The following is an 18,470-nucleotide window of genomic DNA, read 5'->3' as shown; positions in this document are numbered from 1 at the left end:
CATTTCTAAACAATGATATTAAGATGGGAATGAAAACAGTGCTCTGTAAACATAAAATTAAAGGACTTCTTTTATAATTATTTGCAACTAATTGCTCAATTTCACTGTGTAATCAAGATATAGGTAACCCTCCTTCGTAAGCAAGATCCCTCATGCTCCTGCTGCCTATTTCTGACTTATTTTCTCCCTCAATTCATGACTTGATATCCATTTTCATTTAATTTTACCCATGTAAACACACTGTACAAGGGGCATTAGAAATGTGTTCTTACTGACATCACTACCTAAAGAGAGCAATATGTTGATCTGAATGCATGTTGAGATTAATTCAAAACAGAAATAATCAACATTAAATCAAGAATAATACTGGAAGTACATTTAGAATGGATAAACAACAAGGTCCTACTGTATACACCACAGGAAACTATATTGAATATCGTATGATAAAATATAATGGAAAAGAATATAGAAAAGAATATGCATTTATGTATACAAAAAGTTATATGTATATTACCAAGTCACATTCTTACAGAAAGATCGGCACAACACTGTACATCAACTATACTTAAATAAGAAATTTAAAAAAGAATAATATCAGGATGGGGGAGTAGTCTTCAATAAGGATGCAATGGAAAATTGGACCCAGAACACCATCAAAATATCTCTGACATTTCCCCAAGTTTTCTCAGAAATGATTAATAACCAACAATTTAAAGAATTAGCAGGAGACATTATCATGCTAAGTGAACTAAGTCAGACAGAGAAAGACAAATTTAATATGATATCCCTTATATATGGAATCTAAAAAAATGATACAATTGAAGTTATTTACAAAACAAAAACAGACTCACAAAATAAACTTATGGTTACCAAAGGGAAAAGGTGGAGGGGGGACAGACAAATTAAAAGGTTGAGATGAACACATACACGATATAAAATAATCAACAAGGACCTACTGTGTAGCATAGGCAACTCTACTCAATACTCTGCAATAACCTACATGGGAAAAGAATCTGAAAAAGGATAGATAGATACATATGCACAACTGAATCACTTTGGTCCAAACCTGAAAACTAACATGACACTGTAAATCAACTATATTCCAATATAAAATAATAATTTTTAAAAAAAGGACTCCCTCCTCCCAAAAAATGAGTTAGCAGGAAATCTGCTCTATAAGTATCATGTTTCATAGAACACCTCTTTAACATACAGATTCTCTGAAATTCCTGGTGGTCCAGGAGCTAGGACTCTGTGCTTTCACTGCAGGGGGCATGGGTTTGACCTAACTGTGAAATGCTATTAAAAAAAAAAAATTCTCTAATATCCAGGAGAGGTGAAAAACTGAAGTCACTGCCAGTGAGCTTAGTCCGGGAAATCTGGGATGTTTCTGATGCTGAATATTCTCATTTGAAAATGAGAATTAAAACAGAAACTACACTCATCCATTCCTGGGTTCTAAAGTTGATCAAGAAAGAGGGGTCCTTCTCCACCACAAACCTACCACATTCAGTTCAAAACAATAGAGGATTTTCTTTGATATAGTTTAGCTTCTCTTTCTCTAAAATCTACGCTCTACCATTCTTTTATCGGCATACCCAGGGTCCCTCAAATGCTTCCATATCTGACTAAATGCTGTTCTTCCAAAGAATAGTGATAACAGTAACAACAAAAGCAATAATACATTTGTTGATCTCTTAATATGCATCAAGATTTTATGTGCATCTTCCTATTGAACCTTCACAACCATCCCATGAAGTAGCAGTTAATATTTAAACTGAGTTTTATAGAGAAGAAAAATAATGTTTAAAGAAATTTAGTCATGTTCATGAGTCACACAACTCGTAAGGGGCAGAGGAGAGGCCCATACCTAGGTCTGTCTAATTCCACATCCCAAATCTCTAGAGTAACTGTACAAACAGTAGAAGGGCTCAAAAAAGCACTTGGCTTAAGTGTTTGATTTAACAAATCAGAAATTAAGACTCCAAAGACTACGGCACAGTGTCTCTTTGATCCCAAGTCTCTATGATTATATTATAGCATCGAACACATCCACACCAACAAGCCTCTTTGGACTCCATAACTTCCCTGGTTCTCCACTTAACTACCATTCTGGCTTTCTAGAAACTCTCCTTTGCCTGTCCATGTTCTAAGTGTCAGCCTTCTCTAAGACTCCATCCTCAGCCTCCTCCCTAGTTTGTCTATGCCAAGGTTTTGCAAACTGCAAAAACATTTATTTTTTAAATTGCAGTATAATTGCCTTAGAATGTTGGGTTGGTTTCTGCTCTACAGCAACGTGAATCAGCTATGCTGCTGCTGCTGCTGCTAAGTCACTTCAGTCGTGTCCGACTCTGTGTGACCCCATAGACGGAAGCCCACCAGGCTCCCCCATCCCTGGGATTCTCCAGGCAAGAACACTGGAGTGGGTTGCCATTTCCTTCTCCAATGTGTGAAAGTGAAAAGTGAAGTCGCTCAAGTCGTGTCTGACCCTTAGCGACCCCATGGACCGCAGCCTACCAGGCTCCTCCATCCATGGGATTCACTAGGCAAGAGTACTGGAGTGGCTTGCCATTGCCTTCTCCGGAATCAGCTATAAATATACATATATTCCCTCCTTTTTGAGCCTCCCTCCCCCTCCTCATTTCACTAGTCTAGGTCATCACAGAGCACCAAGCTGAAAAGACATATCCTTAATTTATAAAAATTATATCAAAACATGAGAATGCAAGGCTTAAAGTGTTGGGCCCAGGTACCAACCTCCGCTGCTCTTCACCGTGTTCTCCTGAAGGGACAGTGAGGCATTCATCCATGTGTCCATGAAGCAACCTGAGGACGTCACCACCAATCAGATACCCTAGAAGGATCAAAACACAGTCACTTTTGAACTGTCATTATCAGATATAAAAAACTAAACAGATCATCTGATCTGATCTCCTAGTTTCATAGACAGAGACACACAAGTCTGGTAAGGAGTAAGTACTGGACTGAAATCGCAGAGATGGGTGGGGTCACCTGCCTTCCACCCTGAGCCCTGGGTTTCCAAGTCCCACAGTCAGGGATATTCCCACTACTATACGTGACCTCAGCCTCATAAAAAGCCTCCACTAAACACACAAGCCTGAATAGGCTCAGATTTGAACTTAAGTGAGAATAATCAGAACAAACTGATACATCCCGAGAAAACCCTGATGCCCAAACATTGTGGTGATCTAGCACTAAGTCACACACCCTGGAAGATGAGAAATCTTGATGTTAACCTAACCAAGCAACACCCTGAGGCCAAAAACTGGAGAAAATAATCCCTGGAAAGCTAGTACTTAAAGCACACACAAGAACAAGCTAAAGTTGAAAATAGCGTAAAAATAAGGAAAGCTAAATCTTAATACAAACTTCACTTTTAAGTAGCAATTGAAATAAGTTTCTTAAATGTCATGTATCTTCATTACAGAATATTTTGACACAAACAGCTCTAATTTATTTGCTCATTATCACAATTCCAAAGATGACTCTCAACTCTGTAACAGGGACCAGCCTCCTAATGTAAGTGGAGTCTTTACCTTGGGCTGCTTCACTTCCTGAGCTGATTGGGGCCACGCTCCAGAGGGTCTGCTGGAAAGCAGCATCCACGTGCAAGCTGCCGTTACCGTAAGACAAGTGCTGCAGTAGAGGCAAAACGAGGCATCACTACAGGCTCTGGTTGAATCTTAACATGCAAGTACTTCTCGCCACTCTAACTGCACACTGCAGATTTGGAAATGTCCACAGAGAACCTCTGTTTCAATCCTGTCACTCAAAAATGAATAGACTAGTAGAATGAAAGTTAAGAGTTTATATCTGACTTTGGGTATTTTTCAGCTTCCTTCTAAGCATTACTACTCAAGTCACTAATCGGAAAACATACAAATTAAAGTAATAAAATAAATTTGTGAAAATGGACTATTCTGTTGTAAAGGATTACTGTACAGCCAGAGGGCACTTATTATTAAAACGACAATTAAGGTTTTACATATCACACCATGACAGTGTTTTAGGTGAAACACTTTGACAGTGAAGTAGGTGAAACCTATAGAACCGATATGTCTTGGTTTTATGGGGTCCTTTAGGAACCTTTATCTACAATTTGACATAATAGCCATTAGATGGCAATACTTCCTAATAGATATCAAAAATCAGGACAGTGAATGTCCTTCAAAATTCATTCATTTCAAATTTCAGATGTCCCTGCTTAAAATCAAATGTATTAAAAGATGGTCATATTTTACATCTTTAAGAGCCATAATTGATGAACTCTGAAATGATAAGTAAAGAAAAACAAAATTATGAGTACAACCAAATGCCTTGCTTATTTCATTAACCATTAACTGGCTGCTGCTGGAACAACCACCTGTTCTCTCAGAGTAATCTCAGTAAACACCACCAACATTCCTATAATATTCCTGCAAAATTTTCCAATTTTGACAACAGCTTAAGCTTTTAAAGATTTTAATTGCACTAGAACTTTTCCAGAAATCTGACTCTCCTAGTTAAATAAAGAGCAGCCACAGCATGAAAAGTCACACTGGTACATGTCACAGGTTCTTTTAATACCCAAAGGTCTCTCCTGCCTAAATATACAAATATTTATTATGTTTACACAAAAAACACTAAGTCACCAGCACACATAGGTACTTCTTTCTCTTAAAAACAAAACCAAAGAAATTTGTGACATTTGGCATATATGTGATTATCTAGAAAATAATTTTTTCAGTCAGTAAGATTAAGAGTGAATGCATCAGATTCAGCAATAACATGCTCTTACCTCTCACCCCACACCCTCCTATTCACCTGAACCTGTCACTCTAAGCAAAATTTCAGCTGAAATGCCTTTATTGAATTAATTTCTTCTCTGATATGTTAAAATTCTTTAACTGTTTACAAAGAAATCACATGTCAGTTGCTTCCACAAACAAGAAAAATATATTTTCCTTCATAGCCTTCATCATACAACATTATCTTTTAGAGTATTTTTCTTTCTCCCTCTTGTAAGCTATCTGTCACAGGCTCACAACTGTATTCCTCACATCCAGAAGGGTTATCAATAAAGAAGTAAGTGCAGAAGCCAACCAGACCTTTCAGATCAAAGTAGCATAAACTTTAAAGATTATATTTTAAATTATTTCATAAACATTCTTATTTCAATGACCAAATCTAGAATTACAGCAAAATAATAGAAAAATACTTACAAAAAAAACCTCCATAAAACTGTATGGAATTTATCAAACCACCAGAAGATGATTCAAAATATCAATGCTTATATTTTCACTTTTGAATTCAAGTGAAAGTTCATGCCATATTATAATAGATTTGTTCATTCATCCAGGTTCACTTAATATACTATGCATAAAGCATTGTGCTAAATAATAATAGAACAAATTCCCCACCCTGAGGGTGATTGCAATCTAGAAAGAAAGGTAAAATATATATACAAAATACTGTGAGTCGGTATTTTGAACACATTAGCTGAACTGTAATACAGTGCTACAGGAACTGAGAGATGAGACCACTTGGACCTGCCTAATCAGAACTGAGTCTATTGTCCTGGGCCTTGAGGACAGGTGGCGTTTCCACAGGACAGACTGGGTTCCACGTGGGATGAAGCACTTCAGGAGCCAGGATGATCATTTGGCCTGAACCTCATATTGAAACACTTAGAGATGCGTCTCCAAAAGTTTGCACATACATTGAATCTGGATATCTGTATTCATAATGTTAATGTGCTAAGGGTAAATATACTAAAAAATACCAAAACTTTTCTAACCTAGTTCAGAGATTTTCATTCCTAATATTTCAGAAACCTCATAGTTGGAAGTTGCCTGGGCTTTTTTAGGCGGGGCGGCGGGGGGGGCGCTCTTGGCTCTAATAAGGGAATAGGATGCAAAGAGGCAGAGAAAAAGGAATGTTAAGCATAGTAAAGAGTTTCAGCTTTGGGGCATACAGCATATACTTATAAACGGAGTGACACAAAGGCCTGCAGACAAGGCAGCTGCCAGATCACGGACCTTATTGAGAATAAGGAGCCACTGCAATGAAAAAATAATGGAGGAAGGAGTACTACAATGTAATTTTCAAATCATATCTAAGCGTGAAAGTATTAGTTGCTTAGTTGTGTCTGACTCTTTTTGTTACTCGATGGTCTGTCCATGGAATTCTCTAGGCAAGAATACTGGAGTGGGGAGACACTCCCTTCTCCAAGAGATCTTCCCAACCCAGGGATCAAACTAGGGTCTCCTCCATTGCAGGCATGTTCTTTACCGTCTGAGCTACTAGGGAAGCCCAAGATACACAATAAATATAAGCATAAAAATAAGGAAAATGTCAGCCTGTTGGAAAAAAGTTTAAAAAAAAATGTCCTTAAGAGCATATCGCACCATGTAAAGTTATCTAAATAATGTCCACTCTTCTCAAAGAAATATTCTCTAGGCATAAATCTTTTGGATGCCTCTATTTAATTTGGCCAGTTCACCAAGAAAGGGAAATCTGCACGAGAACCACACTGTTTGTGAATTCACAGGTCTGTGATGTTAAATATTCAGAAGGCAGTAACAGTTTCAGTAACTAACACTAAGATGAGTGTTAGTGTTTTGCTAGGATTAGCAAAAACAGATGTCCAAGGGGGAAAGCACAGTTGGCCTCAGGCTGAAACATGCAACTGCTCTCAAACGTACACACGTGCCCTGGAGGGACTTGGGAGAGTCATCTGCTCCCTTCTGTCACCTTGATTCGCAGGTTAGTGACTCTAGAGTTCTCACAGACACATGAATCATCTGAGGAACTTGCCCAAAAAAGGAAGAATTTCCCAGGCAATTCAGTGGTTAAAACTTCACCTTCCAATGCAGGGGAGTGCAGGTTCGATTCCTGGTCTGGGAGCTACGATCCCACATGTCTCATGACGAAACAAAACAGAAGCAATACGGTAACAAAATCAATAAAGACTTTGAAAATGGTCTATATTAAAAATCTTTTTAAAAAGACAAATTTGAATTCATGAGGTGGGGCCAGCTGGAGTGGGAGAGGGGGTGGGCAACCAAGGTCACTAATCCAAGAAGCATGCTTTGAGTAACAAGACTTTATATGATAGAAGCACACAATCTCAGGCTTAGAGAAGATGCTATAAATCACCTCCCAGGAGTTCTCAACCTGGACTCCACTTTGATACTTTACATTTCCTTTGTAATCCAGTGTATATATTGTATGCATTTTAAAAGCTAATGAGACAAGGAATATCTGACTGCCCAAAAGGTCCAAAGCACAAAAATTTTTAAGAATATCCAAATTCAACTTTTATCTGAGGCTTTCATTCACTCATTTATCTCTCGCTCATTAAGGGCCAGGCCCTTGGGCCCTAGTGATGTGACACTCTGGAAAAATGATCCTCCAGCGACAAGGAACACAAGTAAACAAGATATATGACCCTTCAGGCTTCATGTTTTTAATTCTGAGAAAAAAAAATGAGAGACACAGATAGAGGTTCTTTAACAGTCTATGTTTTCATTACCTGAGCCACAGAGGAAAAAAAAAAAAGGTGATTGCTGTCTTTCTAGCTATCAATATTTTTATGCAACTTGAGACAGCTTAGGTACTTTTTATACAATCAAACCACCTAGCATTTCTTATCAGAAATAAAGAGTGTGGTATGAGAGAAGGAAATTTTTATGAGCCTTAGAATAGCTTTCTTTTAAGCATTTTTCATCACTCTTTCAATTGTGAGGTTCTGCTTTTCCCAATTTACTTTTAGACAGTTGTTAGGTAATATTTTCATGGATTTTTTTAAAAAAATCTGTTTCTAAAAAGACCCAATCAAAAAATGGGCCAAAGAACTAAACAGACATTTCTCCAAAGAAGACATAAGGATGGCTAACAAACAGATGAAAAAATGCTCAACATCCCTCATAATCAGAGAAATGCAAATCAAAACCACAATGAGATACCATTTCACACCAGTCAGAATGGCTGCTATCCAAAAGTCTACATGCAATAAATGCTGGAGAGGATGTGGAGAGAAGGGAACCCTCTTACACTGTTGGTGGGAATGCAAACTAGTACAGCCACGATGGAGACCAGTGTGGAGATTCCTCAAAAAACTGGAAATAGAACTTCCATATGATCCAGCAATCGCACTCCTGGGCATACACACCGAGGAAACCAGAATTGAAAGAGACACATGTACTCCAATGTTCATCGCAGCACTGTTTATAATAGCCAGGACATGGAAGCAACCTAGATGTCCATCTGCAGACGAATGGATAAGAAAGCTTTGGTACATATACACAATGGAGTATTATTCAGCCATTAAAAAGAAGGCATTTGAATCAGTACTAATGAGGTGGATGAAACTGGAGCCTATTATACAGAGTGAAGTAAGCCAGAAAGAAAAACACCAATACAGTATACTAACGCATATATATGGAATTTAGAAAGATGCAAATGATAACCCTGTATACACGAGACAGCAATAGAGACACAGATGTATAGAACAGTCTTTGGGACTCTGTGGGAGAGGGTGAGGGTGGGATGATTTGGGAGAATGGCATTGAAACATGTATGTTGTTATATGTGAAATGAATCACCAGTTCAGGGTCAATGCATGTTATAGGATGCTCAGAGCTGGCGTGCGGGAATGACCCAGAGGGAGGATAAAGGGAGGAGGGAGGTGGGAGGGGGGTTCAGGAGGGGGAACTTATGTACACCCGGGGCGAATTCATGTCAATGTATGGCAAAACCAACCAATATAATATTGTAAAATAATTTGCCTCCAATAAAAAATAAATTAATTAATTTAAAAAATCTGTTTCTATAGGTGACAGAGAAAATTATTCAAAAATCAATGTTTCAAATGAGAGCAATCCAATCCTTGGGTTGAAAATTCATGTGCATACCAGGGTGATTTTATATCTTTCTAACACAAGTAAGAGTTGTTTTACATGCTTTATTTTGTTCAGTTTGAAATAGATTCACAGTTGGAGAAGACTCTTGAGAGTCCCTTGGACTGCAAGGAGATCCAACCAGTCCATTCTAAAGGAGATCAATCCTGGGTGTTCATTGGAAGGACTGATGCTAAAGCTGAAACTGCAATACTTTGGCCACCTCATGAGATGAGTTGACTCACTGGAAAAGACTCTGATGCTGGGACAGATTGGGGGCAGGAGGAGAAGGGGACGACAGAGAATGAGATGGCTGGATGGCATCACCGACTCTGTGGACATGAGTTTGAGTGAACTCCGGGAGTTAGTGATGGACAGGGAGGCCTGGCGTGCTGTGATTCACGGGGTCGCAGAGTCGGACACGACTGAGCAACTGAACTGAACTGAATAGCTATTTGATCATGTTTCCTCTCTTTTAAATTGCATTGTTCTCTTATAATTTAAGCTGCTTTGCTAAAGCCTTCTTTTTTTAAAAAATAAATCATTCCAATGGGAAAAAAGAATCCCCCCCCCTTGGATATTCCTGAAAAGAGGAAGAAGGTATCATTTTTTATATTAAAATATGAAACAGCAAGCTTGGAAAACCATTATTTTGGATAATGGGTTTACTATCTTTTCTAGAGATAAGATCCTTTATTCCTAGGAAATCCTGTAAAGAGGTTCAACAGTTAAAGCAGAAGGCAGATCACCCCAGGAGAAGCCTAGGGCTCCAGGAGTCCAGCACAGTGCCCTCTTCTGTCCAAAGACAGAGGAGAGAGAAAAATCAGTCCTTATCAATCAATTTACCATCCCAACAGATGTAACCTTGATTAGATCAGCAAGTGAATAATTGGATAGTTTAACCTTAGCTTAACAATCACTGTTAGTGAAGGGAAATTAGATCAAAGGCCAACTGACAGCAATGACTTAAAAAAAAAATCAATGACTGACAATGTTTATTTTCAGTAGTTAGTTATAACTGTTGTGTTTTCATTCAAATTTCTCAACTAATTTTTAACCATATCAGAACCTTCTCAGCATATGACTCTTGCTTACACACGATAGACCTTTCTTTAAAATCAACTGTTACATCATATCTGTTTACTACTCACCTTCCCTCTTTCTCTTCTTCTGGTTAAATATCTAAAGTTCCTTTAACTATTCTTAATAGGTACAAATCCCCCAGGTAAATATTGATAACAATTTTTAGATGTGTCGTAGAGCTAGAAGTCTTGTCTGGATTAAGCATTCAATTCTCTTAATATCCCTGTGAATGGAGCTATTACCCGGATCCAGAAGATGAAGAAAGAGAGAGTTTGAAGAGGTTATGTGATTGGCCCAAGCTCATGCTTATCGGGCTCTGTACTAACAAACAAGTGTGTGTATGTGAGAATATATGCAATCCATTTTCAGTTATTCAGGTTCAGTATGTGGATTATTCCACATACTGTTTATTCCAATCTCTTTTATTGCCTCACTTTTCACCCTTTCACTTGCTCCAGATCATTCTAACTAAGCACCATGTGGTCCTTGAATCCATAAGACTATATCGTTACTATAATCACCCATGTGGAAATGGAAGGTAATAATTAATTATGCCTAAATCCATTCAAACATCCCTCAGCATCTCTACCCCAAACACTAAGCTACTGTCTTAAGGATATTCTCCTATAGTTCCATGGGCTTGGTCTGTTTTTTCACTACTTTTTCAAGGGCAGAAACCATGTGTAATATGTGGTTGTTCCTGTGGTTTCTATTATTATATGTGAGGTCCACAGAGATAATCACTAAAATCACTGACTTCATCACCAAATGAAAGTAATTGAAATTTTAACAATCTGTTTGGTCAACTATCTGTAGTTTTTTGTTTTTTAATTTACCTAATTTTTAATTGAAGGATAATTGCTTTACAGAATTTTGTTGTTTTTTGTCAAACCTCAACATGAATCAGCCATAGGTATACATACATCCCCTCCCTCTTGAACCTCCCTCCCGTCTCCCTCCCCATTCCGCCCCTCTAGGTTGATACAGAGCCCCTGTTTGAGTTTCCTGAGCCATACAGCAAATTCCACTTGGCTGTCCATTTTACTGATGGTAATATAAGTTTCCCGGAGAAGGCAATGGCAAGCCACTCCAGTACTCTTGCCTAGAAAATCGCATGGACAGAGGAGACTGGTGGGCTGCAGTCCATGGGGTCGCTACTAGTCGGACACGACTGAGCGACTTCATTTTCACACATTGGAGAAGGAAATGGCAACCCACTCCAGTGTTCTTGCCTGGGGAATCCCAGGGACAGCGGAGCCTGGTCAGCTGCTGTCTATGGGGTCTCACGGAGTCGGACATGACTGAAGTGACTTAGCAGCAGCAATGTAAGTTTCCATGTTACTCTCTCCATACATCTCACCCTCTCCTCCCCTCTCCCCATGTCCATAAGTCTGTTTTCTATGTCTGTTTCTCCACTGCAACCCTGCAAATAAATTCTTTAGTACCATCTTTCTAGATTCCGTATATATGTATTAATATACGATATGTATCTTTCTCTTTCTGAATATAAAAGTTTATCAGAGGGACAATCCTGGCAGTGCAGTGGTTGAGACTCCACCCTTGTATGCAGGGAGTGCAGATTTAATTCCCGATTGGGGAACTAAGATCCTGCATGAAGGGCAGTGTGGCAAAAAAAAAAAAATTTAAGGGTTATCAGAAAAGGAATTTAAATAAACTGGCTAAAATGTAGCTTGATCTGTAAATGTAATTAGTAATGAATTCATTTCTTTTCCAAGGTAACAGAAGGGGAACCTCATGCATTACAATTACTACCATTGTTTGTATAGTGGTCTTTAATTCCAAGACTGTTCAAATTTATCCTCTCATTGCTTCATCGCAGTAACTGTGGTGTTAGGGATAACTGTCACCATTTTGCAATGAGGAAGCCGGAATTCATGGAACTATGTGATTCAGGGATTAGTGGTAGAATTGACACTTAAAAGCCCTGGCCTCAGTGAGATTCTGAATTTTCTACTCCTGTGCATACTGATGCCATCCTGTCAAACTGCTCTGTAGCGGGAAGAACAAGTCACACAGCAAAAACATGCATAGTTATGCACAAATAGAAATAAGATATGTGTAGAATTTATATACTGAGAAGCAGGCATGAATTATTTTTACTACTGCTATTGGATTCCAAGTAAAACGACAATTCGAAATGTCTACCTCCTGATCAAACTACATCACCATCACATACACAGCACAGGCACACAGCAAGGCCTTAACAGAAGTTTATTTGACAAGCTGGCACACTTGCATTGTCCTAGGAATGTGCGTGGTGACTGTTTCCACCTATACTGGTTAAGAGAAAAAATGAGAGCGATGCTCCAGGCCTCCCTTTAGCTCTGCATTATTAGCTGCTTCATTTAATAGTTCCTCCCAGTTACATGAGGCCTTGTTTCACCACTTCCCTGACTTCCTCATTACTTCTTCCCTCAAAGCAAGTAAAACTACACCCTTCCTCCTAGCAATGTTTCAAAAATTGGAATTAATTGTGTTGGTTAGCAAAAACTTACTTGACCCACAAGACCCACTCTACTTAAAGCCTCAAAGAGCCAAGGGGTACCAATTACTTTATTAATTCAAAATCACATGCAAATATTTTGATTTAAGGAAGTGGTAATAAACTCATGCTAACTGATAGAAAGTGTAATTGCAACAATGCTCTATTTTTTATTTTTGTTTCAGTCATCATCCACTATGATGTCTGGGATTATTTTTATGTGGATATTCATGTAGAGTTTATAATACTCCATTTCATATTTGTTTACTTTCTCAACTTTAAAATAAAAAATATTTTGCCCTGATATCTTATACACTTCCATTGATTGCAATCTTTTGTGAACTTGTGCATATAATTATTTTTACCAAAAATACAATTTACTAAGTAAGTTAAATTAAACAGATATTGGCCTTACCACAAAAATAAAAAGCACCTCCTCTGATTAAACATAAACTTTTTTCTTTACTCTTTCATTTCCAGCTCTTTTCCTCTGGAACAATGCAATGTCAGTGAGAGAATTAAACTACATTTTGTTTATTTCTCCTTTCTTAGCATGACAAGTGTTTCTCCTATAATAATTTGCTTTCATAAATATCAAAATAGGTAATCACAGCCTCATTAATACAGCCTTCTCTTTGGGCACAAAATGACAATTTCAAATTCCTGATTGGATTGCGTTTACATGCTATTGATAAAAATCCAAGAACAGGCTCTATCAATGTTGTGAACACATGTCACATTATTCCCTCTACCTATGGAATTATTTATAACTCATCGAATAGAGATACAGGTTTGTTTCTAAGCAATTTTCCTAGATAACTGGCAATCTCAGCTTTAAAGGGATCATTTTATTGACCTGTCACTTATTTTATTCCCAAGTACATGATCTCACTTTCCACACTTACCAGGTACCTTTCAGAGGACACGCTCACTAAGATGAGGTCATCTCCAACCCGCACTTTTTCTCCTTCTGAACGCTGCTTAGAGGCAGGATGGATGGTCCACCAACAAGCTTCACCTACACGATGATTGACAAGTGAAACACAAAGAAGTGCCTCTTAGTTGAAAACTTAGTGTTCTTAGCCAGTGACTCCAAAATAAAAGAGGGAAATGAAGTAGATCTTCACAATTAGTCTCCTGAAAATAAAACGATCCTGTTTACACAAACTTTAGAAATTTGAAATAGAATGCAAATTTACCTCATAGACCGTGAAAATCAAAAGAATTGGGAAAAATTAGCTTTAGAATCTAAAAAACAGTGAATATATGTTTAAATGATTCACACCTGAAACACAACATTGCAAATCAACTGTACGTCAGTAAAAATTTAAAAGGAAGGAGGGAAGAAAGGAAGGGAGGGAAAAAGGGAGGGAGACATAGTGACATGCAAAGATTCTTCTCACAGAAAGTGACTGTGATGTTTGGGGAAGTGTGGAGTCTCTTTCCCCTACTAAGGACTGCTTTGAAAGGATATTTATTTATGCCAACATAAGACCAAATTCACCAGCCACACTGATCCAACTTCATTCCTTACACAATCACACGTCATTAAGCAGCTCACATGGCTCCTCCCAATTATATCCAATTTTTTACCACTTGATTTTCAAAAGGATTTGGGGTTGTGTTATGTGATAGTTATATTGTGATAATTAAAAAGCTTCTAATTTGGGTGGATATTGATTTAAAATGAGTACAAATATTGTCACTTAGGTTTTACTAACTACCCTGTGCCTTATTTTAAAATGTAGTAGTTTCTATTAATTTAGGAATAAAATAGAAGAGAATCCTACAGAATTGTCTGGGATACATCTAAAAAGATAGATTATAAAGCTATCTGAGTAAACATAAAATTAAATAATTTCTTCTAGAAAAAGTCAAGCATAAGCCTCATGAACCATATAACCATATAACCGTTCTCCATTCTTCGGTCCCATCACCAAGGATATAAGTGTGGGCACGCAATTCTTCACTCTGTTCATGGTTCCTTTTATACCTAAATATAAGCTCTATTGCAAAATGAGAATCGTTTTAGTGATGCATTTGTGCTTGCGTGCGAAATCGCTTCAGTTGTGTCCGACTCTTTGAGACCCTATAAACTGTAATCCATCAGGCGCCTCTGTCCATGAGATTCTCCAGGCAAGAATATTGGAGTAGGCAAGTCAAGCCCTCATCCTGGGGATCTTCCTGACCTAGGGATCAAACCCATGTCTCTGAGGTCCCCTGCATTGGGAGGTGGGTTTTTTACCACCAGTGCTACCTGGGAAGCCCCATTTAATAATTACCACTTTCTTTCTCTGTGCCTCCCATTTTACTATTTCTCCATAACACTTATGTTTAGCTCTTTTTTTTTTTTTAACTAATTACCAAATGCCAGAACATAAATTCTACAATAGCAGGGCATTTGTATGTTTTATTTACTAGGGTTTTGTCAGCTCCTACTAGCATTTTAGAGGCATTTGCTCAATATTTTCTTACACAAACCAGTCTTACTTGACTGACACCTTGCAGAATTCTTTATCTTCATTCACTCAATTCACATTTTTAGAGTTGTAGGAAGTTTTTCATCTGTTCACTCAAACATTGATAAAGCACATGCTATTTGTCAACCACTGCTTTAGTAGCTGGAGATATATCAACAAATAAGGGAAAAAATGTATCTGCCTTATGAATTTCATTCTGATTGAGGCAGGCACACAACAAACAATAAATAAATAGTTTGGTAATTCAGAATTAGTATGGCATTATGGGGAAAATAAAGTAGAATAAGGGAATTAGGGCATAGAGATGAAGATGGCCTTGTTTGGTGAGTTTCACTATTATATAATAGTACCAATGAATGAAAACAACTTATAGATCATGCATGTGGTTTTATTTGTTTTGAGAGAGAGAACTGAAGACCTTTTTCACCTATGTGCTGAAGTAAATTATGGTGAAAAAACTTAAAAAAAAAAAACTAGCCAAAACATAGAAGAATGGCTGAGAATATATAGAACTGAATAAAAACGAGAGGAATATATTTATCTTTTTGGTGCCTGGGATTCTCAGAATTCTCTGTATAAGGTAATATGTTTATTAAAAAGTAAGTTAGGTTGGTAAATAGAACTTTATTTTATCCATTTGTTATTTGTCAAATTTTTAGAGTATGGGAAAGTATTTCAAAAAGGAGGGCAGGTGTGAGTTTCATGTCACCTATAAAAGCAACAACTTGATACAAGTTGATCTATTTCCTTCCATTCCTTTTTCTGCTGGGTCCTTAATCTTTAATTCCAAAGGTAGACATGTTTATTATAAAAAATTAAAGAATCAAATCGTACAGAGGTGGATATAGTGTAAAGTCTTCAGAGCATTGAGAATAGAAGAACAAATATAATCTATACTCTATTTTGAGTCTTCAGAAGGATAAAAATATTGATATATGTAAATAAATATATATATGTAGCATGATGACCCATGGACAAGGAAATGAAGAAAATTTTCTTTTTCTGTCTTTTTGGTTGAATGTTGACACTGATTATGTTATATTTGCACATTAAAAATGTTTTTAAGATGAAATATAAAAGAAAGAAATATGCAGTAATACTTTACAAACTAATCAGTGCACATTAATATGGTTATCAGACAGTAGAGCATGTTGCAAGTACTGTTTTCCTACCCAACTCCATCAAAAGAATAAAGTTTAAAGTCTAGTTTGCACATCAAGCTAATTATGTCCAGATGACCTACCAACAGAAACAGTGTACATTTCCTCCTTCTAATGAAACCTTTCCATAGTTAGTCACTGGTTTTATCCTGAAACCGTTTCTAAGAATATTCAGTCAATATATCTTCCATCGGGTCTCATGACGTCTCCCAGTCCAGTTCCTGCCATGCTCTTGTGAACACAGCTTCATCTCAGACCAAGGTGCTCACCTGTTGTATCCTCTTGCAAGCCAACATCAAAAGCCAGCTTATCAGTTGAAGACCGAGAGGTGGACAGGCAGCACAGGTACTAGAAGACACAGAATCAGTTCAGTTCAGTCGCTCAGTCATGTCCGACTCTTTGCGACCCCATGAATCACAGCACGCCAGGCCTCCCTGTCCATCACCAACTCCCAGAGTTCACTCAAACTCATGTCCATCGAGTCGGTGATGCCATCCAGCCATCTCATTCTCTGTCGTCCCCTTCTCATCCTGTCCCCAATCCTTCCTAGCATAGACGTCACTAAACATTTCCCGTTCTCACCAAGTCTAATTCTAAGCACTTAGCTTTCACTGGGAGCAATGTTCTGGAGGAAATGTGGGTTTTTTTCCCACTCAGAAATATGTTCTGTAGACAAAACAAGACGAGTGACTGGGGATATGTCTCTATATCTCTCACTTTATGTGATATTCATGATCATAAGCGAAAGAACAACCTGATCTGTCATCTTTCAAGCAGAAATTTGAACACTATTCACTTTTATCTTCTAGTTTGATTTTCAAATTTTTAAACTCTTTAAAATTCACCTAGAATTGATTGTGGTGTGTAGCATATTGCTTCACTGCAATGAGGCTTTGTCACGTGTATACCTATGTGTGTTTACCTAGGAAGAATACAACTCTGCCCAACACCATTATCTTTGACTCTTCTCTCTGCCTCAAGTTTTCCTAACTGTATATTCTTGGACATGAAGTTTAGGATCATTTTTCTGGCCAACTCCCCTACTCCCATGCTAACCTCAAACTCTACACTAAATGCTACAAGACTGAGAACACAGAGATGAATCTAGTATGAGCTCAAGATACACTGTCATCTACCCCAACCAAGCGCAGCGCCTGAAAGAACAGGAACCCTTCCAGCAGGACTCAGGAACAGCTCTGGGGATTAAGCCAGCCCAGACTTCCCAGAATCACTGGACAAATAATCAAGACCCAGACAATCCCTACAATGGAAAAGGGCCCACCCAGCTCAGTGGCTGTCTGTGAGTGTAAGGAGGCAGGTGATAAATGGACTGGGGATAGAAGTCAAGTGGAATTTGGTGCCATGAGGGTGTAAATTCAATGAATCAGGAGAATCTGTTCCCTGACTGTAAACCACTGACTCCCAAAGATATAGAAAAGATGTTTCAAAGGTCCTCAAGCATATTCCTAGCTAGTTAGAAGTATGAGTCTAATCTCAAGACAATCTCTAAACCTCAAGTCTCTGAGGTTTACAGACTTTAGATCCAGGCATATTAAATATCAATGTTAATTTGAGAAAAAATACCAATGTTGTAACACTGACTTCCCAGAAAAAATTGTAGAGTGGTCCCTATTAAAGTTATCTGTGATAGTTTTCAATAATATCACAGTACCAGGCACTGGAGTTGTTAATGGACATTCTCTCCTCCTTTAATGTTCACTGCAACTGCTAGGTAGAGACTATAATTATTCAACTAGATGTTAATTAAATTTTATATGGCAAAGACTAGTCTTTCTTACTACTATATCTAGCACCCAGAACAGTATCTAGCACACAGAGGTGCTGAATAATATTTACTGACTGAATGAGTAAAATTTTCAGATGCATTTACAGGCTTAGAGAGGTTCCACAAGGTACCCAAAGCAGTATAGCATATAGGAAAGTAAGCCTGAACCCAGATCTACCAACCAAGTTTAGGCTCTTTCCGATCTACCATGTATACAGAGGGTAGTTATTTAAAAACAGACTCTCATATTTATTATTTCATGTGTTCTGATGGCTCCTGAAAGTGAAATTCTTTCCATGAAGTTTTAATGTATGAGTGCTATATGCAAAAAGGCTATTTTTATACATTTGTCTTGTATACAGTCACTTAAAGTATTTTCCTTTATTTTACTTCATATCTTAGTAAGTCAGTCAAGATTTCCAGAACAATGTTAGACAGCATATTCTTGGGGTTTGTTTTTGTTTTGTCAAGAATGGACTTAGTGTTTGACAATTAACTGTGAGGTTGGCCATTGATTTAACATAAATATTTTCCTCATCATTGAGGAAATAATCACCA

General features: G+C 37.8%; 1 protein-coding gene across 1 annotated transcript in view; it reads right to left on the bottom strand.

Moving 5' to 3' along the window:
• The window catches only part of RYR2 (ryanodine receptor 2), a 537,004-nt gene that overhangs the window by 466,210 nt on the left and 52,324 nt on the right, over positions 1-18,470 (bottom strand). The window contains exons 5-8 of the mRNA XM_088842508.1: positions 16,396-16,474; positions 13,392-13,504; positions 3,558-3,657; positions 2,758-2,854 (exon numbers count right to left, since the gene is read on the bottom strand). Of these exons, the coding sequence (XP_088698634.1) occupies positions 2,758-2,854; positions 3,558-3,657; positions 13,392-13,504; positions 16,396-16,474 (389 nt within the window). The remainder of the gene's footprint in view (positions 1-2,757; positions 2,855-3,557; positions 3,658-13,391; positions 13,505-16,395; positions 16,475-18,470) is intronic.

This window comes from Moschus berezovskii, chromosome 12 (genome assembly GCF_049115385.1).
Source record: "Moschus berezovskii isolate FMDL1 chromosome 12, NW_MosBer_1.0, whole genome shotgun sequence".
Lineage (NCBI taxonomy): Eukaryota > Metazoa > Chordata > Mammalia > Artiodactyla > Moschidae > Moschus > Moschus berezovskii.
This window is presented reverse-complemented; position numbering and strand designations above follow the sequence as displayed.